At 34.5% G+C, this 23,999-nt stretch overlaps 1 protein-coding gene and 3 long non-coding RNA genes across 4 annotated transcripts; all 4 read right to left on the bottom strand.

Annotated features, from left to right (window-relative positions):
* Window positions 1-11,157: 11,157 nt before the first annotated feature.
* On the bottom strand, window positions 11,158-14,480 carry LOC128242475 (uncharacterized). Its single transcript, XR_008262620.1, has 6 exons — window positions 14,352-14,480; window positions 14,135-14,212; window positions 13,371-13,450; window positions 12,486-12,968; window positions 12,172-12,261; window positions 11,158-11,251 (listed from the first exon to the last, which is right to left on the bottom strand). It is a non-coding gene; the product is annotated as an uncharacterized LOC128242475 (long non-coding RNA).
* A 3,722-nt stretch (window positions 14,481-18,202) lies between these two features.
* LOC128242698 (uncharacterized) lies at window positions 18,203-20,361 on the bottom strand. The gene is made up of 5 exons (XR_008262670.1): window positions 20,247-20,361; window positions 20,042-20,119; window positions 19,834-19,911; window positions 18,709-18,765; window positions 18,203-18,297 (listed from the first exon to the last, which is right to left on the bottom strand). It is a non-coding gene; the product is annotated as an uncharacterized LOC128242698 (long non-coding RNA).
* Window positions 20,362-20,480: 119 nt separating this feature from the next.
* On the bottom strand, window positions 20,481-23,101 carry LOC128244371 (uncharacterized protein PF3D7_1120000-like). The gene is made up of 9 exons (XM_052962384.1): window positions 23,085-23,101; window positions 22,903-23,038; window positions 22,479-22,556; window positions 22,236-22,325; window positions 22,021-22,098; window positions 21,806-21,883; window positions 21,555-21,644; window positions 21,340-21,417; window positions 20,481-20,567 (listed from the first exon to the last, which is right to left on the bottom strand). The coding sequence occupies exons 1-9, from the start codon at window positions 23,099-23,101 to the stop codon at window positions 20,481-20,483; spliced, it is 732 nt and encodes a 243-aa protein (XP_052818344.1).
* A 34-nt stretch (window positions 23,102-23,135) lies between these two features.
* Window positions 23,136-23,700, bottom strand: LOC128242447 (uncharacterized). Its single transcript, XR_008262618.1, has 3 exons — window positions 23,584-23,700; window positions 23,369-23,446; window positions 23,136-23,230 (listed from the first exon to the last, which is right to left on the bottom strand). It is a non-coding gene; the product is annotated as an uncharacterized LOC128242447 (long non-coding RNA).
* Window positions 23,701-23,999: the final 299 nt, after the last annotated feature.

Here is a 23,999-nt window from a genome sequence, read left to right on the forward strand (position 1 = left end):
TGACCCATTCCTACATGTTTTTCTAGGCGTTTTACGAGATGTTCATCATTTCTGTAATAGCTCTAGATTTGTAAAGACCAGATTAAGATATTTTATAAGTCTTAGAGTACATAATCAAGTTCTCATAAATTCCCAATGAAACATAAATCTAGCCATAGCATCATTTTAGATACCATGTTACCACTTTTTGTCAGTTAACCAAGATTTATACATTTTTTTCAGGATTTTGAAGCAGTGTTTCAATGCCTTATGTCTGGCCACAACTGTAAAGGCGCCCCCCTGGGACCGCTTGGAGGAGAAAAACCATGCAGCCAGCTTTTACAAGGTAAATGAAATCCCCTTTGTCCTTTTGTGTCACCCTTATAACACTGAAATGTTTATATTTCTCGTACAACAAATCATGAGTCTTAAGAATACATTATCAAGTAAGGTCATAAATTTCATAAGTTCCCATTCAAACTTGTCAATAAATCTAACCATAGCATCATTTTAGATACCAGGTTACCATTTTTTGTTACCAAGATTTATACCTTTTTTAGGAACTTAAAACAGCCTTGAACTGGATGAAAGGGGCAGTACCATGTAAAGGTGCCTCCTGGGATAACCTAGAGGAAAAGGTTTTGGCAGAAGGAGCGCATAAGGTAAATGATTTTAAAAATCCCCTTTGTCCTGTTGCGTCAACCCTTTAACATTGAAATGTTTATATTTCTGGTACAACAAATCATTAGCCTTAAGAATATATTACCAAGTAAGGTCATTCTCATAAGTTCCCATTCAAACTTATCAATAAATCTAACCATAGCATCATTTAAGATACCAGGTTACCATATTATATCAGTTACCAAGATTTATACATTTTTTTCAGGAGATTAAATCAGCCTTGAATTGGTTAGAGACATGTAAAGGTGCCCCCTTGGATACTTTGGAAGAAAAAGAAATAGCAGCAAGGGTATATAAGGTAAATGGGGGATTACAACTGTAAAGGTGCCTCCTGGGACAGTTTGAATGAAAAGGAAAGGGCAGCAATAGTTTAAAAGATAAATGATTTAAAAAAATCCCCTTTGTCCTGCTGTGTCAACCCTTATAGTACAGAAATGTTTATATTCCTGGTAAAACTTTACAGGAATCTTAAGAAATTATTATTAAGCGAGTTCGTTCTCAAAAATTCTGTTTCAAACTTCTCATTAAATCTAGAAATAGCATCATTAGATACCAGGTTACCATTTTTGTGTCGCCTGAAAAGACGACATATAGGGGTTACTTTTGTCGGCGGTGGCGGCGGCGGCGTCGGCGTCCACTTCCGTGTCCCATTTTCGCTTGTCTGGGGTATATCTCCTAAACTATTAGTGGTATCAACTTGAAATTTCATATGGAGATAGATCTAATTGAGGGCAAGTGCAGTGCTAAAGAACTGTTGCTCTTGCTTCCATATTTTTAGAGTTATTGCCCTTTGTTATTTTTCATGCCTAAAGTTTGGTCCGGGGCATATCTTGTAGAATATTAAGAGTTATCAACTTGAAACTTCATATATAGATAGATCTCATGGAGGGCAAGTGCAGTGCACAATAACAGTAACTCTTGCTGCCATATTTTTAGAGTTTTTGCGTTTTGTTAATTTTCATGCTTAAAGTTTTGTCCGGGGCATATCTTGAAGAATATAAGAGGTATCAACTTGAAACTTCATAGCTAGATAGATCTCATTGAGGGCAAGTGCAGTGCACAAAAACCGTAACTCTTGCTTTCTTAGTTTTAAAGTTATTGCCCTTTGTTAATTTTCATGCTTAAAATTTTGTCCGGGGCATATCTTGAAGAATATAAGAGGTATCAACTTGAAACTTCATAGCTAGATAGATCTCATTGAGGGCAAGTGCAGTGCACAAGAACCATAACTCTTGCTGCCATATTTTTAGAGTTATTGCCCTTTGTTAATTTTCTTGCTTAAAGTTTTGTCTGGGGCATATCTTGAAGAATATAAGATAGCTAGATAGATCTCATTGAGGGCAGGTGCAGTGCACAATAACAGTAACTCTTGCTGTCTTAGTTTTTAAGTTATTGCCCTTTGTTAATTTTCTTGCTTAGGTTTTGTCTGTGGCATATCTCGTAAACTATAAGAGGTATCAACCTGAAACTTCTTACGTAGGTATATCTGATTGAGGGAAAGTGCAGTGCACAAAAACCGTGACTCTTGCATCTACATGTTTAGAGTTATTGCCCTTTGTTAATTTTCATGCTTAATGTTTTGTCCGGGGCATATCTTGAAGAATGAAGCTTCCTTGGGTGACCCTCTACAAAAATACAACAAGGGGTAATGATTGATCAACAACAACAGCAACAACAACAACATGGCTGACTTCCTGTTTTGCTTAAATAACCCCATCTCCTCTGAAACTACCACTCTAAATTCAATGAAACGCCACCTTCACTTGAAAGTTAAATGGCAACATCATTTTCTATAAATGAATAAAATGCCAATCTAACAGCTATAATGTTGACAGTAAATAATTTGTCAGGCGACACATCCGACTCGAGGAGTTCTAGTTTGTCAGTTAAGTTTTATACCTTTTTTCAGGATTTTGAATAAGCCCTTCAATGGGTGGAGAGGGGGCCGTATTGTAAAGGGGCCCACTGGGACAGCTTGGGGGTAAAAGAGGATGCTGCAATGGTTTACAAGACAAATGATTTAAAAAATAAAATCGAGAGAAATTTAGGAGGCAAGTGATTTATTTATCAACCCAACTCGTATGTAGAAAGAGTTAATCGAAATCTTATATGGGATAACTTTTGGGGACCCCTAAGGTCAATGTCAAAGGTTTCTAGAATGCAAAAACAAGAATGGTTATATCCCCTGCCGTTATTTTTCAGTATATTTTTTTTTCAAGCAGCCCGACTGTTACGTTGAATCTTACCAAAATTGTACACCAATGGTCAAGGGTGGGAATATAGGAAATAAAAGTTGTTTGATAGGTAACCTAAATAGTGGATATATGAACATATCAAAAGGATATTTGTTAAAAGTTATTCATATTTTGTGTAGTGTAGGACCTTTAATTGTTAGATGTGACATTGACCTTTGAGGTATGGACCTGGGTAAAGGTCACTGCACATGGTCTCGATAATGACAACATTTGTACCAAATATGGTTATCCATCAATGCATAAGTAATAGCCCGGACACAAGCATGTGTACTCTGTCCCTTAAATGTCTCTTGTGACCTTGACCTTTCAGGTATAGACCCAGATCAAGGTCACTGCATAAAGTCTCAGTGAGGACAACATTTGTACCATGTAATAATAATGGTAATCCATAAATGCATAATGCTCCCCATTCTGTGGCAGGGGATTAAAAATAGTTCAAACGGATTCTCACAATGAAGACTGAAGTTGTCTATTTTTAAAAACCTTCTTTCTTGACGCCCTGTCTGTTTTATAGTTCCACCTTTGGCTTCACGCAAGTTGAATTGCCCATATTAACTAATTTGTGGAGCCATCCACTGAGTACCTCTAATTTTACCTTGAAGAAAGACAGTTTTTGTGTCGCCTGAAAAGACGACATATAGGGGTTACTTTTGTCGGCGGCGGCGGCGTCCGTGTCCCATTTTCGCTTGTCCGGGGTATATCTCCTAAACTATTAGTGGTATCAACTTGAAACTTCATATGTAGGTAGATCTAATTGAGGGCAAGTGCAGTGCACAAAAACTGTTACTCTTGCTTCCATATTTTTAGAGTTATTGCCCTTTGTTATTTTTCATGCTTAAAGTTTTGTCCGGGGCATATCTTGTAGAATATAAGAGGTATCAACTTGAAACTTCATAGCTAGATAGATCTCATTGAGGGCAAGTGCAGTGCACAATAACAGTAACTCTTGCTTTCTTAGTTTTAAAGTTATTGCCCTTTGTTAATTTTCATGCTTAAAGTTTTGTCCGGGGCATATCTTGAAGAATATAAGAGGTATCAACTTGAAACTTCATAGCTAGATATATCTCATTGAGGGCAAGTGCAGTGCACAATAACAGTAACTCTTGCTTTCTTAGTTTTAAAGTTATTGCCCTTTGTTAATTTTCATGCTTAAAGTTTTGTCCGGGGCATATCTTGAAGAATATAAGAGGTATCAACTTGAAACTTCATAGCTAGATAGATCTCATTGAGGGCAAGTGCAGTGCACAAGAACCGTTACTCTTGCTGCCATATTTTTTAAAGTTATTGCCCTTTGTTAATTTTCTTGCTTAAGTTTTGTCCGTGGCATATCTCGTAAACTATAGGAGGTTTCAACCTGAAACTTATTCCGTAGGTATATCTGATTGAGGGTTCAAATGCCACCTACACTTGAAAGTTAAATGGCAACATCATTGTCTATAAATGAATAAAATGCCAATCTAACAGCTATAATGTCGACAGTAAATAATTCGTCAGGCGACACATCCGACTCGCGGAGTTCTAGTTAAAAAATAACAAATGAATATATAATTTTAAGGGATATAAACGAATGGCAAAATTGATACTCCAATATTTGGTTATTCTTTCAACCGAATATTCAATAACCAAAACCAATATTTAAGATGTGTAGTAAACTACTATTATTATTTGCTATAGAATGAGCTGGGGATTTTAACCCTTCCTCGTTGAAGGCGGTATATACGATTCCAACAAAAGTCTAACAAAAGCACAATCAAAAACTTATTTCAATTCCACTGAACAATGTGAAGATGATAAATTCTGGGTTGAATTCTGTGATGCACCAACAGGTCTTTCTGCAGGAAGAGAAGCCTGGTTCTGAACTTGACCTCTACCTATAGGGAATTAATGAAATATAAAACAAAAATAACCCTGAATCTTGACTCATCTATTGTACAACAATCTCCTAAAACCCTATTCTATACAGTTACATTTTAAACCACAAAAGCATGAATACTGTTTTTTACATTTGAATATCAGATGTTTTATCGAATATACAAATATTTGTTTGCATCCTCAATAGTTTTGCTGAATATTAGAATGGGATCCACGATGTATTATTATACCCCCACAAATGAAGTTTGAGGGGGTATATAGGAGTGAGCTTGTCGGTCGGTCGGTCGGTCTGTCAGTCAGTCTGTCTGTCGGTCGGTCGGTTTTCATGGTTTCCGGACGATAACTCATGAAAGGCTTGACAGATTTGAAAAATTTTTGGTACACAGATGTACACAGGTGTAACATCAGAAGATACAGATCAAGTTCGATATTGGGGCTGGTGGGGCCAAGGTCAAGGTCACTGTTACTAAAAATAGAAAAACGGTTTCTGGACGATAACTCATGAAAGGGTAAACGGATTTGAACAATTTTTGGTACACAGGTGTAACATCAGAAGATACAGATCAAGTTCGATATTGGGGCTGGTGGGGTCAAGGTCACTGTTACTAAAAATAGAAAAATGGAGTAAAGGTTTTTGTGCACTGTTACGAAAATAGAAAAACGGTTTCCGGACAAACAATACATGCATGATAAAAGAAGATGCAGTGTGCAGTAACCTTGGAGTTATGGCCTCTTTTCAAAGGAATGGTTTGCCAGGCGGCATTTTGGGGTATTCGTCACTCCTGTGACAGCTCTAGTTTAAAGTTTTGATTTTGACAGGAATTGTTTCTCATTGAGAGGATACAAAAAGAAGTCTGAATGTGGTTAGATGACCCATGCTAACTGTGGTGGACACCTAGACACTACAGACACTCGTGGGGCCTGGCCGCCTGATGGTGAATGGATGGCGAGGCAGGGAGTGGAGACGCAACCACTCTTGATGAAATAGTATGACATTGTACTCATATGGAGGTTAGTTGTCTTTGATTGTACAATGTCTGATGATTTTTGTGTTGCCTGACGAGGTGGTGGCGGCGGTCGCAGCCCGTTTTAACTTGTCCAGGGCAAATCTCATAAACTATTAGTGGTTATTAGTTGAAATTTCATATGTAGATAGATCTCATTGAGGGCAAGTACAGAGCACGAGTTTGTGCCCTTTATTAATTTTCATGCTCAATGTTTTGTCCGGGGTTTTGTCTGAAACTTCATAGCTAGATAGACTTTATTTAGGGTAAGTGCAGTGCACACAAACAGTAACTCTTGCTGCCATATTTTTAGAAATATTGCCCTTTGTTGGAATCCGCGTCCCGTTTTCACTTCTTTTGGGTATATCTTGTAAACAATTGGTAAACAATTGGTGGTATCAACTTGAAATTTCATATGTAGATGGATCTCATTGAGGGCAAGTGCATGGCATTAGAACTGTAAATCTTGCTTCCAGATTTTAAGAGTTATTGTCCTTTGTTAATTTTCATGCTTAATGTTTTTTCCGGAGCAAATCTTGTAGCATATAAGAGTTATCAACTTGAAGCTCCATATGTAGATAGATCTCGTGGAGACAAGTGCAGTACACAAGAACCATAACTCTTGCATCTATATGTTAAAGTTATTGCCGTTTGTTAATTTTAAAGCTTAAATTTTGTCAGAGGCATATATCATAAAAGGTATCAACCTGATAGACAGATATATATCTCATTAAGGGCAAGTGCAGTGCACAAGAACCGTATTTTCCATATTTACAGAGTTATTGCCCTTTGTTAATTTTTGTTGTTAATTTATGTCCGGCTTAAAGTTGTACCTTCAGTTCAAATGCCACCTATACGTGAAAGTTAAATGGCAACATCATTGTTTATAAATGAATAATATGCCAATCTAACAGCTATAAGGTCCGCAGTAAATAGTTCGTCAGTAGACATCTCCGACTCTTTTATAATTGGTTTGTAACAGCTAATTGCCAACAAGAACAAGTTTATCTGTTATGCTCTGCTTATTAATTGTGTTTGTTTTATTTTTTTACAGCTGAGGCTGAACGAAATGGATAATTCCTGGACATGTACAACTTGGCTCTACAACCTACAGTCAACACCAAATCCAGACCTGCACACATCTTGGTCCTTCAACCCTGCCCACAGTCTACACCAAATCTAGACCTGCACACATCTTGGTCCATTCAATTCTGTCCAACATCCTCGCCAATCCTGGACAAGAACTGGGCTTCCACCATTCAATTCTGCACACAATGCCGAGAACAGAAAGGTACCATGTGACATCACCTATATGATAAGACACAGAATGCTGAAAATGTATAGTACTTTTTATAAATTTCTGCTTAAGCATTCTCAATCCACTTAGTTTTTGTACCGGTATCATCCGATAGTAAGACACATCATATATGTAGTATATGCTTTTTGGAAAAGTTTCAATATGTAGTTATTCTTTCTCATATTGTATTTACAATATTTAAAAATAAATGACATAAGGCTATCATGTTGAAAATGAACAGGAAAGGTATGAACAGGAAAGGTATGAACAGGAAAGGTATGAATATGAATAGGAAAGGTATGAAAATGAACTGGAAAGGTATGAAAATGAATAGGAAAGGTATAAAAATGAACAGGAATGGTAATTATGAAGATGTTATTTTTGTTGTCAATAATGTATAAGCTACACATGCTTTCAATACATTCAATGTCCATCTTATCAATGTGTGAACAATACAATCAATTTTTGTGAATATTTATTTTGAAACTCAGAATTTAAATGGTGAGTTTATGCAGAGTTTATTAGATGTTGCAAGAAAAACAATGGAATTTGAATTGTTACCTTCAAAAATGTGATATTTTTGGAAATGCTCCTTAATAAGATGACATTGATGCACATTTTAGCCTATAGCTAGTTTTAACAATTACAGTTTTGATGTTCTTTCAATCCATGATCCACTCAGGTCAATATATATATATAAAGATTGGTGATTTTTTTGTGAGTGTTTCAAGCTGCACTCTCACAGATATGTAGTTTGACACCTTTTGTATTTTTTGTCTTTGAATGAGCCAGTATTGTATATGTCTGCCAACTAGATATATATAAAGATTGCTGACAAAGATCAAATCACAGATTTTCATCTTTCTGTTTGAAAAATAATTTTAATGGCCTAACGCATTACTTCTCGTTAAAAAAAATGCATAAATTATCAATTTTTGAAGTTCAATGAAAATCTGCGATCTGATTGTTGTCCACAGTCTTTTATCACTGGTTTCCACGCACTTTCACCTAAATTGATTCATTCCAACATGGAAAATAAAAAGTTGTCAAAACATTCAATCTGTGAGATTGCAGCTTTAAAGGGCACTTTTTAGCATCTTGAGAACACAAAAAAACAACAAATGAAACCAACCTGTAGTAGTAAAATGTTGCCCCTCATGCCTGGTTCCATGTTTTGAAGCAAGCATACTGAAAACCATTTCATTTGATATTTAGTGAATATGATATAAGAATATCATCCGAATTTGGAAACTGCTTCTAAAGCACCACTTATCATAATTGATATTATTTTTATTAAAGTGACACTCTTATTCAAAATCAATACATAAACATGTATAACAAACATACATTTGAGTGATAACCTTTTACTCAAAATTGCATTTATGGAAAGTAAATATTACTGATAATAAGATGTTACCGTGTATTTACCGGTAATGGTTGAAAACACAAAAATATTAAATGATTGGTGAGTGTTTAGTTGTACCAGAAATATATACATTTCAGTGTAAAGTGTTGACACAACAGGACAAAGGGGATTTTTAAAATCATTTACCATATGGAATCTGGCTGCTTCCACTTTTTTTTCTAAATTGTCCGGGGGGGGGGGGGGGGGGCCTTTGCAGGTTGGCCCATTGGACAACCATTGTTCGGCTCTTTCAAAAGCCTGAAAAAAGGTATAAATCTTGGTAACTGACAAAAAGTGGTAAAGTGGTATCTAAAATGATGCTATGGCTAGATTTATTGATAAGTTTCATTGGGAATTTATGAGAACTTGATAATGTACTCTTAAGACTTATAAAATATCTTAATCTGGTCTTAATCTAGAGCTATTATAGAAATGATGAACATCTCATAAAACGCCTGGAAAAACATGTAGGAATTGGTCAATGCCATGTTATGAGCATCATGTCTATCAAAAAAACTAACCAACATTCTGCCATTGTTATGTCAGTCTGACGAGATATTGAGGGCAGTTACTATAAGGCAAAGGGCTATGAATATTGTTGACAAAGTTAACGTCACACAATTGCAGGGGCACAATTTACCAAGCTGACCAACCATTCTATAAAGTTTCATATGAAAGAGTTCAGAGTTTAAAAGATTTTGTGACATAATAATAATAATAATAATAATAATAATAATAATAATAATAATATCTTTATTTTAAGAAGGTGACATATTAAGATCATGTACAAAACTACAGAATCTTATTTTCGATATGGCCCTCTGAAACAGAATGAAAATATGGCAAATAATCATAAGACAAACATGAAGACGATGCTAACAACGATGACGATGATGATGATGATTATAAGTATGCTGTTGATGCTGACGATAATGATGCATATGATGACATGATGATGATGTTGAATCAATATTAGACAGATACTCTCAGTTAAATATAATTATGAATAAAACATCACAATTTGTATAATCACAAGTTTCCTATGAGGTACTGTTTGACCTTTATTTTATACGTATTAAAGTTTTTTGATTCTCGTATTTCCAAAGGTATATTATTCCAAACAATTCTGCTGTAATATGTAAACGATGCTTTCATATAATTAGTACGAGGTCTAGTTTGCAAAACAATATCTTTGTGTGCCATTGATCTTAGCATATATACATTATTGTCTGAAACTGTTACTAATTCTGACATATATGATGGAGCCATGCTATTCAACGTCTTGTAAACTAATACTGCTGCGTGGTATTTACATCTATCCGAGAAGTTTAGCCATTTTAGTTCTTTAAATAGATTTGTTGATGAATCTCGTTTAGATTTACCAAGTATGATTTTTGCAATTCGTTTTTGTAAGTTATTTATTTTATTCACATATGAATTGGTTCCCTTGCCCCAGACCAAGCAGCCGTAATCAAAATTTGGCAGAATATATGCATTGTAAAACATTCGTTTTGTATCAGGTGTGAGGAAATATATTATATTTTTTAGAAGTGCAATTTTCTTATTCAGATTTTTACAAACATAATCGATTTGCACATGCCAGTTTAGTGTATTATCTATATACAACCCTAATAACTTTTGCACAACAACATTAACTATTTGAACATCATTAATACAAAGTTCAAGATTCCCAGTGTTTTTTAATGTATTTGCAGACCCTATTAACATGCATTTAGTCTTGGAAGGATGCAATGACATATTATTTAGTTGACACCACTTATTAACATAATTTAAATGATGTTGTAATTTATTTTGAATATCCGTCAACTGATATCCAGATTCATAAAGTGTTGAGTCATCTGCATATAGATCTATATTTAATGTTGGATGCATAACTGCAATATCATTTATGTATAAAATAAAAAGCAAGGGTCCCAGTATGGAACATGAAGTGACTCGTTAAGACAGGATGAGAAGAGACATCTGAGGGCATAAGTAATATGAAGTTAAAGTATAATAATACAACACATACTTCCATAATGAGTTGTTCAAAGCTGTATTCAACCTGAAAAAAAGAAAAACATATTTTCAACTTTCAAAATTGTCAGTTTCACAAAAATGTTGACAGTAATTGCATAGTTTGCATCAGCAGCATACAGTGATATTCCTAAAAGCAAAGAAATAATTTCTTGTAAAAAACTTTACGGTACTGGTTTTTAACTTGTTGATTTTTCCTTCTAGTTCTTTGACATTAAGCTTGTTGAGTTTCTCTACTCCATGTTCTTGGACATTAATCTTGTTCATTTTCTCTGCTCTATATTTTTAGACATTAAGCTTGTCGAGTTTTTTTTCCCAGTTCTTAAACATTAAATTACTTGTGTTGATTTTCCATTCTAAATGTTCTAAACTTGTAAATTTTCTCTTCTCTATGTTCTTAGACATTAAGTAGACATTAAGCTTGTTGATTTTCTTCTTCTCTCCGTTCTTAGACATAACACTTGTTGAGTTTCTTTCTCTCTGTTCTTCGATATTTATGCTTGTTCTGTTTCTGTTCTCATTGATGCTCCTCATGTTTATAGTTGTAACAGAATTATAAACATTTCAGTGTTATAAGGGTTGACACAACAGGACAAAGGGGATTTTTAAAATCATTTACCTTATGCACCGCTGCTGCATCAACCTTTTGTTTAAGGGTATCCCATGGGGCACCTCTACATCTTGCTCCCCCTTCCAACCATTTCAAGGCTGTTCCAAGTTCCTAAAAAAAGGTATAAATCTTAGTAACAAAAAATGGTAACACAAATCAGTCTGGCGTTTCATTGTGGCAATTTTTTTTTAAAAATATGAGCTGTTTTCTGCCATCAAATGTAAGTTGTATGAGGAATGACATATTTTGTTGGAAGAGCCAACCTGTGTGAGTGTTTTGTTTTATCATAATAGCAGGCTTTCAAGTGGGCCCTTCTTTTCCTACTTTTCCCTAATTTTCCTTGATTTCCTAGAATTTTTTTTTTTTTGACTTCCTCTTTATGTTTTTAGCTTGTTGATTTTTTTTTTCTAATTCTTTGACATTAAGCTTATTGAGTTTCTCTACTCCATGTTCTTCGACATCAATCTTGTTTATTTTCTCTGCTCTGTTTTTAGACATTAAACTTGTTGAGTTTTTTTCTCTCCCGAGTTCTTAAACATTAAATTTCTCAAGTTGACTTTCTATTCTTAAACTTAAACTTTTTAATTTTCTCTTTTTATGTTCTTAAAAATTAAGTAGACATTAAGCTCGTTTTTTTTTTCTTTTCTCTGTTATTAGATATGAAGTAGACATTAATTTTGTTGAATTTTTCTACTGTCTGTTCCTTGACATAACACTTGTTGAGTTTCTTTTCTTTCTGTTCTTCGATATTATGCTTGTTAAGTTTCTTTTCTCATTGAAGCTCCTTATGTTTAGTTGTACCAGAATTATAAACATTTCAGTGTTAAAGGGTTAACACAACAGGACAAAGGGGATATTTAAAATAATTTACCTTATTCACCCTTGCTGCCACTTCTTTTTTGTGTAAATCATTCATGGGGGACCTTTGCAAGTGCCCCCCCCCCCCCCCCCCCCCCCTCCCAAGCCTATTAACAGCTGATTTAATCTCCTGAAAAATGTATAAATCTTGGTAACTAACAAAAAATAGTAACCTGGTAACACTGGCAGCATTTTCTTTTTCCTCCAAATTGTCCCAGGGTAGGCCTTTACAGGCTCGTCCATTGGAACGCTGCTTCAAAATTCTATAAAAAGGTATAAATCTTGGTAACTGATATAAAATGGTAACCTGGTATCTTAAATGATGCTATGGTTAGATGTATTGATAAGTTTGAATGGGAACTTATGAGAATGACCTTACTTGCTAATGTGTTCTTAAGACTTATGTTTTGTTGTATCAGAAATAAATACATTTCAGTGATATAAGGGTTGACACAGCAGGACCAAGGGGATTTTTTAAATCATTTACCTTATTGAATCTGGCTGCTTTCTCTTTTTCTTCTAAATTGTCCCAGGGGGGGCCTTTGCCGGTTGGCCCATTCGACAACCATTGTTCGGCTCTTTCAAAAGCCTGAAAAAAGGTGTAAATCTTGGTAACTGACAAAAAGTGGTAAAGTGGTATCTAAAATGATGCTATGGCTAGATTTATTGATAAGTTTAATTGGGAATTTATGAAAACTTGATACGGTTTCATATGAAAGAGTTCGGAGTTTAAAAGATTTTTTGACAAGAAGTGACAAGACAGGATGAGAAGAGACATCTTAGGGTATAAGTAATATGAAGTTATATGGATTTATACAATTCTAGACCATCCATCGTCAGCATGCTGATATTGTAATCGTGATGATATTGTCATATGGATACTGTTACAGTGTAACCTATTTGAACATGCTGTTATTACAGTACACTAGTACAACACATTATTCCATGATGATTTGGAGCTGTAACCATCCTGAAAATAAAAAAATAGAAAAACATTTTCAACTTTCAAAATTGTCAGTTAATCACAAAAATGCTGACAAAAAATCTACAGCGTGCATTAGCAGCATCGATACTGTGACCTTCCTGAAAACTAAAAAAAACTTTACTGTACATTATAGAATAAAGAAATATAATTGAATGTAAAAAAAGTGGTTGCACCTGAAGACTTGGGAAATCCCAAAGTCTAAGAACAGTAGGCTTGATGCCATAGATTTTACCATAAAATTACCTCCTTCATCACCTTAGTCATTTAACCAATGAACTTCACATCAATTACTGTGTAAATGTTTCTGAGAAAAAGCAGAAGTTGAATCTTCATAATCTTTTATGAGTTCAAGTTGAACACATCAAATCATGGAAGCAACTACTTTACCTGTAAATATTCATGTATTCTTTTTACACCTGTCTTCGTTGTTGTTGAAACAAACGTTTCTCTGTTGTCTTTGATAATCTCTGCAAATAAAAAAACAGTGTAAATATACCATTCCTGAACTCATTTAAAATGTATAAAATGTTTGCTATGTTGAAATTGTTTCTCATTCTCCCAAAGGGATGCAAATTGTTATTGGACCAATTCAGATGAAACTTGCTAGGGTGTTCCTGCAATGGTTCCTTTATAAATAAAAAAAAACTTCAAACAAATGAAGTCCCCTCAAAAGCCTGCTAGCCATGACAACTGTAAAGGGAAATTTATCTTGGGTAGAAACCCTGAGCTGAAGACCTTGGATATTTTTTTGTGTAACATTGTCCTTTGTTCCACTTATAAGTTTGTTTTCAATTGTACCTTAAGGGGGTGGAATCCTTCTTACACACTAATACAGGAAAATCTTTGAGAAATATGTCTGAACCTGCTTTGCTGAGACTTTCGAAGTCCAATATTGCACTTTTGGAAAGAAAACCAAATAAAGGTGGTTTTGTTTATCATACATTATTATGCTGTTCATAAAACAAGACTGGCTTTGTGCCATCATTTTTAGCATAAAACTACCTCTTTAATCACCTTTGTCATTTAACCAATGAAGTTCACATCCAGGATGTATACTTTGTAAATGTTTCTGAGAGAAAGCAGGAGTTGAAACTTCAAAAAAAAATTAAATACAAGAGTAACATATCAAGTCATGGAATCAACTACTTTACCTGACGTTCTTCACGAATTCTTTTGATTGCATTCTTTGTTGTTGATGAAACAAACGTCTCCCTGTTTTCGTTGATAAGCTGTGCAAATAGAAAAAAAGCAGTGTAAATATACCATTCCTGAACTTGTATAAAATGTATAAAATGTTTGCTATAGTATTGAAATTGTTTCTCATTCTCTCAAAGTGTAACACATGGAGTCATGGAATCAACTACTAACCTGCAAAACTTCAGGGTTTTCTTTCCAAAACCTTTTCACCCCACGGCCAGTTGTTGTCTCCAAGAATGTTTTCTTTTGGTCTTTAATAATTTGTGCAAATGAAAAAACACGTTCATTTAACCATTTAACCAATGAACTTCACATCAATCATGTACACTGTATACATGTTTCTGAGAGAAAGCAGAAGTTGAATCTTCATCTTTTTTTAAATTCAAGAGTAACACATCAAGTCATGGAATCAACTTCTTTACCTTCAGCTTGTCACGCACTCGTTTTAGGCCATTCTGGTTGGTATTTCTTTGGAAGTTTTCTTTGGTGTCCTTCAAAATCTGTGCAAATAAAAAAAAGTAGTGTAAATATACCATTCCTGAACTTGTATAAAATGTATAAAATGTTTGCTATAGTACTGAAATTGTTTCTCATTCTCTCAAAGTGTAACACATGGAGTCATGGAATCAACTACTTACCTGCAAAACTTCAGGGTTTTCTTTCCAAAACCTCTTCACCCCACGGCCAGTTGTTGACTCCAAGAATGTTTTCTTTTGGTCTTTAATAATCTGTGCAAATGAAAAAACATGTTCATTTAACCATTTAACCAATGAACTTCACATCAATCATGTACACTGTACAAATGTTTCTGAGAGAAAGCAGAAGTTGAATCTTCATCTTTTTTTAAATTCAAGAGTAACACATCAAGTCATGGAATCAACTACTTTACCTTCAGCTCGTCCCGCACTCTTTTGATCCCATTCTGGCTGGTGGTTTTAAGGAAATTTTGCTTCGTTTCCTTCAAAATCTGTGCAAATAAAAAAGTAGTGTAAATATACCATTCCTGAACTTGCATAAAATGTATAAAATGTTTGCTTTAGTATTGAAATTGTTTCTCATTCTCTCAAAGTGTAACACATGGAGTCATGGAATCAACTACTTTACCTTTAACTCCTCCCTCACTCTTTTCAACCCAATCTGGCTGGTTGTTCTGTTGAAGTTTTCTTTGTTGTCCTTTATAATCTGTGCAAATAAAAAAAAGTAGTGTAAATATACCATTCCTGAACTTGTATAAAATGTATAAAATGTTTGCTATAGTATTGAAATTGTTTCTCATTCTCTCAAAGTGTAACACATGGAGTCATGGAATCAACTACTAACCTGCAAAACTTCAGGGTTTTCTTTCCAAAACCTCTTCACCCCACGGCCAGTTGTTGACTCCAAGAATGTTTTCTTTTGGTCTTTAATAATCTGTGCAAATGAAAAAACACGTTCATTTAACCATTTAACCAATGAACTTCACATCAATCATGTACACTGTACAAATGTTTCTGAGAGAAAGCAGAAGTTGAATCTTCATCTTTTTTTAAATTCAAGAGTAACACATCAAGTCATGGAATCAACTACTTTACGTGCAAATCTTCGTGAACAATTTTCACTCCTGTTCTTGTTGTTGATTCCATAACAAGCATGTTATTTGTGTTTCTTTTCCAAACATTACTTTAATTAAGTTTCCAGATTAAAGTTAATTGATGTCTTTTTAAAACATTATTGATTCATAAGAGTGCTAGTGCTAGTAATGTGGTTGTGAAGTAGCACATGAACATTACATATCTTAAAAAGAACGATATGTTATCTGAGAGTTTTGTATGATCTTAATATCTCTTCCTCTTTTTTTCTATGATTTTCTTCTTAATCATACTGATTCAGTTTTCAAATAAGATTTCCTGAAGTTTAACAAGATCTTGCAATTTATCTAAAAAGGATGGCACCTCATCCAGATTATCTCCCAATTTGAAATTACAGCATGACCTTTGGGTGTAACCGTGTTGGGGCATTTGGCTGTGATTTTATAGGACTTAATTATTCAAAAAATGTATAAAATGTTTGCTATATTGCTATATTGAAATTGTTTCTCATTCCCCAATGGGTGGCACATTGTTATTGGACCAATTGAGATGAAACTTGCTAGGGTGTTCCTTCCATGGTGCCTTTATAAATAAAAAAACTTCAAACAAATGAAGTCCCCTCAAAAGTCTGCTTGCCATGACACCTGTAAAGGGAAATTTATCTTAGGCAGAAACCATGAGCTGAAGACCTTGGATATGTTTTGTGTTACATTGTTCTTTGTTCCACTTTGAGAAAGCAGAAGTTGAATCTTCATCTTTTTTAAAATTCAAGAGTAACACATCAAGTCATGGAATCAACTACTGTCCTTCATTTCTTCCCACATTCTTTTCAATCCATTCTGTTTGGTTGTCTTCTCAAAGGTTGCCGTGTTGTTGTTGATAATCTCTGCATATAAAAAAAACAACAGTGTAAATATACCATTCCTGAACTTAATATTACAAAAAAGTACATAAAATGTCTGCTATATTGAAATTGTATACATGGAAGTCATGGAATCAACTACTGTCCTTCATTTCTTCCCACATTCTTTTCAATCCATTCTGTTTGGTTGTCTTCTCAAAGGTTGCCTTGTTGTTGTTGATAATCTCTGCATATAAAAAAAACAACAGTGTAAATATACCATTCCTGAACTTAATATTACAAAAAAGTACATAAAATGTCTGCTATATTGAAATTGTTTCCCATTTTAGATGAAACTTCACTAGGGTATTCCTTCGATTATTGTTATTGGACCATTTTAGATGAAACTTCACTAGGGTGTTCCTTCGATGATTGTTATTGGACCAATTCAGATGAAACTTCACTACGGTATTCCTTCGATGTATGTTACAGGACCAATTCAGATGAAACTTCACTACGGTATTCCTTCGATGTATGTTACTGGACCAATTCAAATGAAACTTCACTACGGTATTCCTTCCATGATTGTTATTGGACCAATTCAGATGAAACTTCACTAGGGTGTTCCTTCGATGATTGTTATTGGACCAATGTAGATGAAATTTCACTAACATATCTCTTAATACCCTCGATGGTGCCGTCATAAAAGTCTTCTAACAAGCTACCAACTTGGCAATGGTTTATATCATAACATATTAATGATATTTGTTTTGAAGAACATGCTAGAGTTTAGATTTATCGGAATCAAATAGCGTAAGTAAATTCATGCCAACAAATATAAATGGGTCCACAGTATGTCAACAAAGAGTTTTTTTTATTATCCTCGCCTCTTTTCTTTTCTTTTCCTGTTGTTGTTTTAGAAAAAAAAAAACTTTTCAGCAATTCTTAGCATCTTGTCACCTTCCTTTAGGTCTTTCTGAAACAATAGCAAAGAGGGGAAAATAGCTGAATATTTCTTTCAACATGAAGCATTTGCTGCTTTTATCTGATGCTGATGTCAATCTGTCTGTCATGTAACATTTCATTAAACATCCTTGTCCTTTCTTCATATCTCCAGCCATCCTCACGGTCTTTCTGGGGTTGAAATAAAACTCGAAAGGGGAGGAAGATCTTGTTTTATAGGGGTAAACCTCTCACTCGGGAAGTTGTTAGTTAAATCCCCAGCAGGGGGACTTCATCATGGCGTTTTGTAAAGGGCACAGTACTGGTTTCACCCCAGGAAACAAACTTGAAATTCCGTCTCAATCAAGCATAAATAAGTTAGTTAAACCAAGAGTATATTATAAGACACCATTAAGAGGGATTTTTATGCAGTTAAATCAGTGAAGGCCATGTGACGTTTTAGGGGGAACATGCGCACCGTTGTTACCTTAACGGCTTCCAAAATATTTTTATGGTAGGAAACGGCTTCTGTTGTAATGGTTATCTGAAAAATAAAATGTTTAATTGCATACAAAAACACTATTTATTCATTATCATACCATGATATTCCATCTATGTATTTTTTCTGAATATTAATGAGTTCACAGTATGTCAGCAAAGAGTTTATTACCCTCAACTCTTCTACTCTTTTTTTATTTTTTTGTCTTATTGCATTCAGCAACTTCTCTGTCTTTTCTTCAAACCTTGTTCCTTCCTCCAGGTCTTTCTGAAACAAAAGCACAGTGGTGAATAAATCTGAATATTTCTTTCAACATAAAGCATTTGCTGCTTTTATCTGATGCTGATGTCAATCTGTCTGTCATATAACATTTCATTAAAGATCCTTGTCCTTTCTTCATATCTCCAACCATCCTCACGGTCTTTCTGGGGTTGAAATAAAACTTGAAAGGGGAAGAAGATCTTGTTTTATAGGGGTAAACCTCTCACTCGGGAAGTTGTTGGTTAAGTACATACCATACAGTAAAATACCGAATATAACTTTACAGTGTAAACACTCTGTAAAGATATAAAAGGAATTTTTAGCTAGTAGGTCTTAACCTAAATGCCCATGGATGCAGTTTTATGATTCAAAATGGCCTTATTGTAAATAAACAATAAGAAAAGAAGCAATATTCACCTATCAAGCATTTGATGCTGACGTTCCAGGAAATCCTTCTGTTTTTGAAGGTCCTTTCTGAAATATTTATAAAAAAAACTTTTAAGCATGGTAATCGTTTTTCTTTTCCAAACATTACTTAAATTAAGTTTCCAGAATAAAGTTAATGGATGTCTTTTTAAATCATTTACAGTCATTGATTCATAAGAGTGCTAGTGCTAGTAATGTGGTTGTGAAGTAGCAGATGAACATTACGTATCTTAAAAAGAAAAATATGTTATCTGAGAGTTTTGTATGATCTTAATATCTCTTCTTCTTTCTTTTTTCTATGATTTTCTTCTAAATCATACTGATTGAGTTTTCAAATGAGATTTCCTGAAGTTTAACAAGATCTTGCAATTTATCTTAAAAGGATGGCACCTCATCCAGATTATCTCCCAATTTGAAATTAAGTTTCAAATTACAGCATGACCTTTGGGTGTAACCATGTTGGGGCATTTGGCTGTGATTTTATAGGACTTAATTATTCAAAAAATGTATAAAATGTTTGCTATATTGCTATATTGAAATTGTTTCTCATTCCCCAAAGGGTGGCACATTGTTATTGGACCAATTGAGATGAAACTTGCTAGGGTGTTCCTGAAATGGTTCCTTTATAAATAAAAAAAAACTTCAAACAAATGAAGTCCCCTCAAATTAGCCTGCTAGCCATGACAACTGTAAAGGGAAATTTATCTTAGGTAGAAACCATGAGCTGAAGACCTTGGATATGTTTTGTGTTACATTGTTCTTTGTTCCACTTATAAGTTTGTTTTCAATTGTACCTTAAGGGGGTGGAATCCTTCTTACACACTAATACAGGAAAATCTTTGAGAAATATGTCTGAACCTGCTTTGCTCAGACTTTCCAAGTCCCAATATTGCACTTTTGGAAAGAAAACCAAATAAAGGTGGTTTTGTTTATCGCTTTGTGCCATCAATTTTAGCATTAAACTACCTCTTTAAACACCTTTGTCATTTAACCAATGAACTTCACATCCAGGATGTATACTGTATAAATGTTTCTGAGAGAAAGCAGAAGTTGAATCTTCAAAAAAAAAATTAAATACAAGAGTAACACATCAAGTCATGGAATCAACTACTTTACCTGCAGTTCTTCACGAATTCTTTTGATTGCATTCTTTGTTGTTGATGAAACAAACGTCTGCCTGTTGTCGTTGATAATCTGTTCAAATAAAAAAAAGCAGTGTAAATATACCATTCCTGAACTTGTATAAAATGTTTGCTATAGTATTGAAATTGTTTCTCATTCTCTCAAAGTGTAACACATGGAGTCATGGAATCAACTACTTTACCTTCAATTCCTCCCGTACTCTTTTCCACCCATTCTTGTTGGTGTTTTTGCCAAAGTTTTCTTTGGTGTCCTTCAAAATCTGTTCAAATAAAAAAGTAGTGTAAATATACCATTCCTGAACTTGTATAAAATGTTTGCTATAGTATTGAAATTGTTTCTCATTCTCTCAAAGTGTAACACATGGAGTCATGGAATCAACTACTTACCTGCAAAACTTCAGGGTTTTCTTTCCAAAACCTCTTCACCCCACGGCCAGTTGTTGTCTCCAAGAAAGTTTTCTTTTGGTCTTTAATAATCTGTGCAAATGAAAAAACATGTTCATTTAACCAATGAACTTCACATCAATCATGTACACTGTATACATGTTTCTGAGAGAAAGCAGAAGTTGAATCTTCATCTTTTTTTAAATTCAAGAGTAACCCATCAAGTCATGGAATCAACTACTTTAGCTTCAGCTCGTCGCGCACTCGTTTAAGCCCATTCTGGCTGGTGGTTTTTAGGTAATTTTCCTTCGTGTCCTTCAAAATCTGTGCAAATAAAAAAAGTAGTGTAAATATGCCATTCCTGAACTTGTATAAAATGTATAAAATGTTTGCTTAAGTTATACCCCCCAAAACAAAGTTTGGGGGGGGTATACTGGAATCGGGTTGTCCGTCTGTCCGTTTGTCCGTCCGTTTTTTTTTTGTCCGGGATTCATCTTTGTCGTTATTGAACAAATCTTTTTCAAACTTTCAGATATTAATGGCCATGATGTAAACTTGCGCCTCTGTGAAATTGGTACGGGTCACATGACCCTGACCAGAGTTATCTCCCCTTGATGTGTTAAAGTAGGCAAAATAAGCCCTGTCCGGGATTCATCTTTGTTATTATTCAACAAATCTTTATCAAACTTTCAGAAATTAATGGCCATGTTGTAAACTTTCGCCTCTGTGAATTTGGTACAGGTCACATGACCCTGACTGGAGTTATCTCCCCTTGATGTGTTAAAGTAGGCAAAATAAGCCCTGTCCGGGATTCATCTTTGTTATTATTCAACAAATCTTTATCAAACTTTTAGAAATTTATGGCCATGTTGTAAACTTTCGCCTCTGTGAATTTGGTACAGGTCACATGACCCTGACTGGAGTTATCTCCCCTTGTAGGCAAAATTAGCTTTGTCCGGCCTAACTCCAGGGCAAACAACCTAGACATGGAGGGGTGGGGGGTATTCGTTAGCCTATGGCTTACAGTTCTAGTATTGAAATTGTTTCTCATTCTCTCAAAGTGTAACACATGGAGTCATGGAATCAACTACTTTACCTTTAACTCCTCCCTCACTCTTTTCAACCCAATCTGGCTGGTTGTTCTGTTGAAGTTTTCTTTGTTGTCCTTTATAATCTGTGCAAATAAAAAAAGTAGTGTAAATATACCATTCCTGAACTTGTATAAAATGTATAAAATGTTTGCTAAAGTATTGAAATTGTTTCTCATTCTCTCAAAGTGTAACACATGGAGTCATGGAATCAACTACTTACCTGCAAAACTTCAGGGTTTTCTTTCCAAAACCTCTTCACCCCACGGCCAGTTGTTGTCTCCAAGAAAGTTTTCTTTTGGTCTTTAATAATCTGTGCAAATGAAAAAACATGTTCATTTAACCATTTAACCAATGAACTTCAAATCAATCATGTACACTGTATCCATGTTTCTGAGAGAAAGCAGAAGTTGAATCTTCATCTTTTTTTAAATTCAAGAGTAACCCATCAAGTCATGGAATCAACTACTTTACCTTCAGCTCGTTTCGCACTCGTTTAAGCCCATTCTGGCTGGTGGTTTTTAGGTAATTTTCCTTCGTGTCCTTCAAAATCTGTGCAAATAAAAAAGTAGTGTAAATATGCCATTCCTGAACTTGTATAAAATCTATAAAATGTTTGCTTTAGTATTGAAATTGTTTCTCATTCTCTCAAAGTGTAACACATGGAGTCATGGAATCAACTACTTTACCTTTAACTCATCCCTCACTCTTTTCAACCCAATCTGGCTGGTTGTTCTGTTGAAGTTTTCTTTGTTGTCCTTTATAATCTGTGCAAATAAAAAAAGTAGTGTAAATATACCATTCCTGAACTTGTATAAAATGTATAAAATGTTTGCTAAAGTATTGAAATTGTTTCTCATTCTCTCAAAGTGTAACACATGGAGTCATGGAATCAACTACTTACCTGCAAAACTTCAGGGTTTTCTTTCCAAAACCTCTTCACCCCACGGCCAGTTGTTGTTTCCAAGAAAGTTTTCTTTTGGTCTTTAATAATCTGTGCAAATGAATAAACATGTTCATTTAACCAATGAACTTCACATCAATCATGTACACTGTATACATGTTTCTGAGAGAAAGCAGAAGTTGAATCTTCATCTTTTTTTAAATTCAAGAGTAACCCATCAAGTCATGGAATCAACTACTTTACCTTCAGCTCGTCGCGCACTCGTTTAAGCCCATTCTGGCTGGTGGTTTTTAGGTAATTTTCCTTCGTGTCCTTCAAAATCTGTGCAAATAAAAAAAGTAGTGTAAATATGCCATTACTGAACATGTATAAAATGTTTGCTTTAGTATTGAAATTGTTTCTCATTCTCTCAAAGTGTAACACATGGAGTCATGGAATCAACTACTGTACCTTTAACTCCTCCCTCACTCTTTTCAACCCAATCTGGCTGGTTGTTCTGTTGAAGTTTTCTTTGTTGTCCTTTATAATCTGTGCAAATAAAAAAAAAGTAGTGTAAATATACCATTCCTGAACTTGTATAAAATATATAAAATGTTTGCTAAAGTATTGAAATTGTTTCTCATTCTCTCAAAGTGTAACACATGGAGTCATGGAATCAACTACTTACCTGCAAAACTTCAGGGTTTTCTTTCCAAAACCTCTTCACCCCACGGCCAGTTGTTGTCTCCAAGAAAGTTTTCTTTTGGTCTTTAATAATCTGTGCAAATGAAAAAACATGTTCATTTAACCATTTAACCAATGAACTTCACATCAATCATGTACACTGTATACATGTTTCTGAGAGAAAGCAGAAGTTGAATCTTCATCTTTTTTTAAATTCAAGAGTAACCATCAAGTCATGGAATCAACTACTTTAGCTTCAGCTCGTCGCGCACTCGTTTAAGCCCATTCTGGCTGGTGGTTTTTAGGTAATTTTCCTTCGTGTCCTTCAAAATCTGTGCAAATAAAAAAAGTAGTGTAAATATGCCATTCCTGAACTTGTATAAAATGTATAAAATGTTTGCTTTAGTATTGAAATTGTTTCTCATTCTCTCAAAGTGTAACACATGGAGTCATGGAATCAACTACTTTACCTTTAACTCATCCCTCACTCTTTTCAACCCAATCTGGCTGGTTGTTCTGTTGAAGTTTTCTTTGTTGTCCTTTATAATCTGTGCAAATAAAAAAAGTAGTGTAAATATACCATTCCTGAACTTGTATAAAATGTATAAAATGTTTGCTAAAGTATTGAAATTGTTTCTCATTCTCTCAAAGTGTAACACATGGAGTCATGGAATCAACTACTTACCTGCAAAACTTCAGGGTTTTCTTTCCAAAACCTCTTCACCCCACGGCCAGTTGTTGTCTCCAAGAAAGTTTTCTTTTGGTCTTTAATAATCTGTGCAAATGAAAAAACATGTTCATTTAACCATTTAACCAATGAACTTCACATCAATCATGTACACTGTATACATGTTTCTGAGAGAAAGCAGAAGTTGAATCTTCATCTTTTTTTAAATTCAAGAGTAACCCATCAAGTCATGGAATCAACTACTTTAGCTTCAGCTCGTCGCGCACTCGTTTAAGCCCATTCTGGCTGGTGGTTTTTAGGTAATTTTCCTTCGTGTCCTTCAAAATCTGTGCAAATAAAAAAAGTAGTGTAAATATGCCATTCCTGAACTTGTATAAAATGTATAAAATGTTTGCTTTAGTATTGAAATTGTT

The sequence above is a fragment of the Mya arenaria genome, chromosome 8 (genome assembly GCF_026914265.1).
Source record: "Mya arenaria isolate MELC-2E11 chromosome 8, ASM2691426v1".
Lineage (NCBI taxonomy): Eukaryota > Metazoa > Mollusca > Bivalvia > Myida > Myidae > Mya > Mya arenaria.

Bases quoted from the DNA above. Each gene is read 5' to 3' on its own strand.
- LOC128244371 (XM_052962384.1), bottom strand. The intron at 22,326-22,478 runs GTAAAGTAGTTG...TCATTTGCACAG, and splicing joins GAGTGCGCGACGAGCTGAAG to ATTATTAAAGACCAAAAGAA. The intron at 21,884-22,020 runs GTAAAGTAGTTG...TTATTTGCACAG, and splicing joins GAGTGAGGGATGAGTTAAAG to ATTTTGAAGGACACGAAGGA.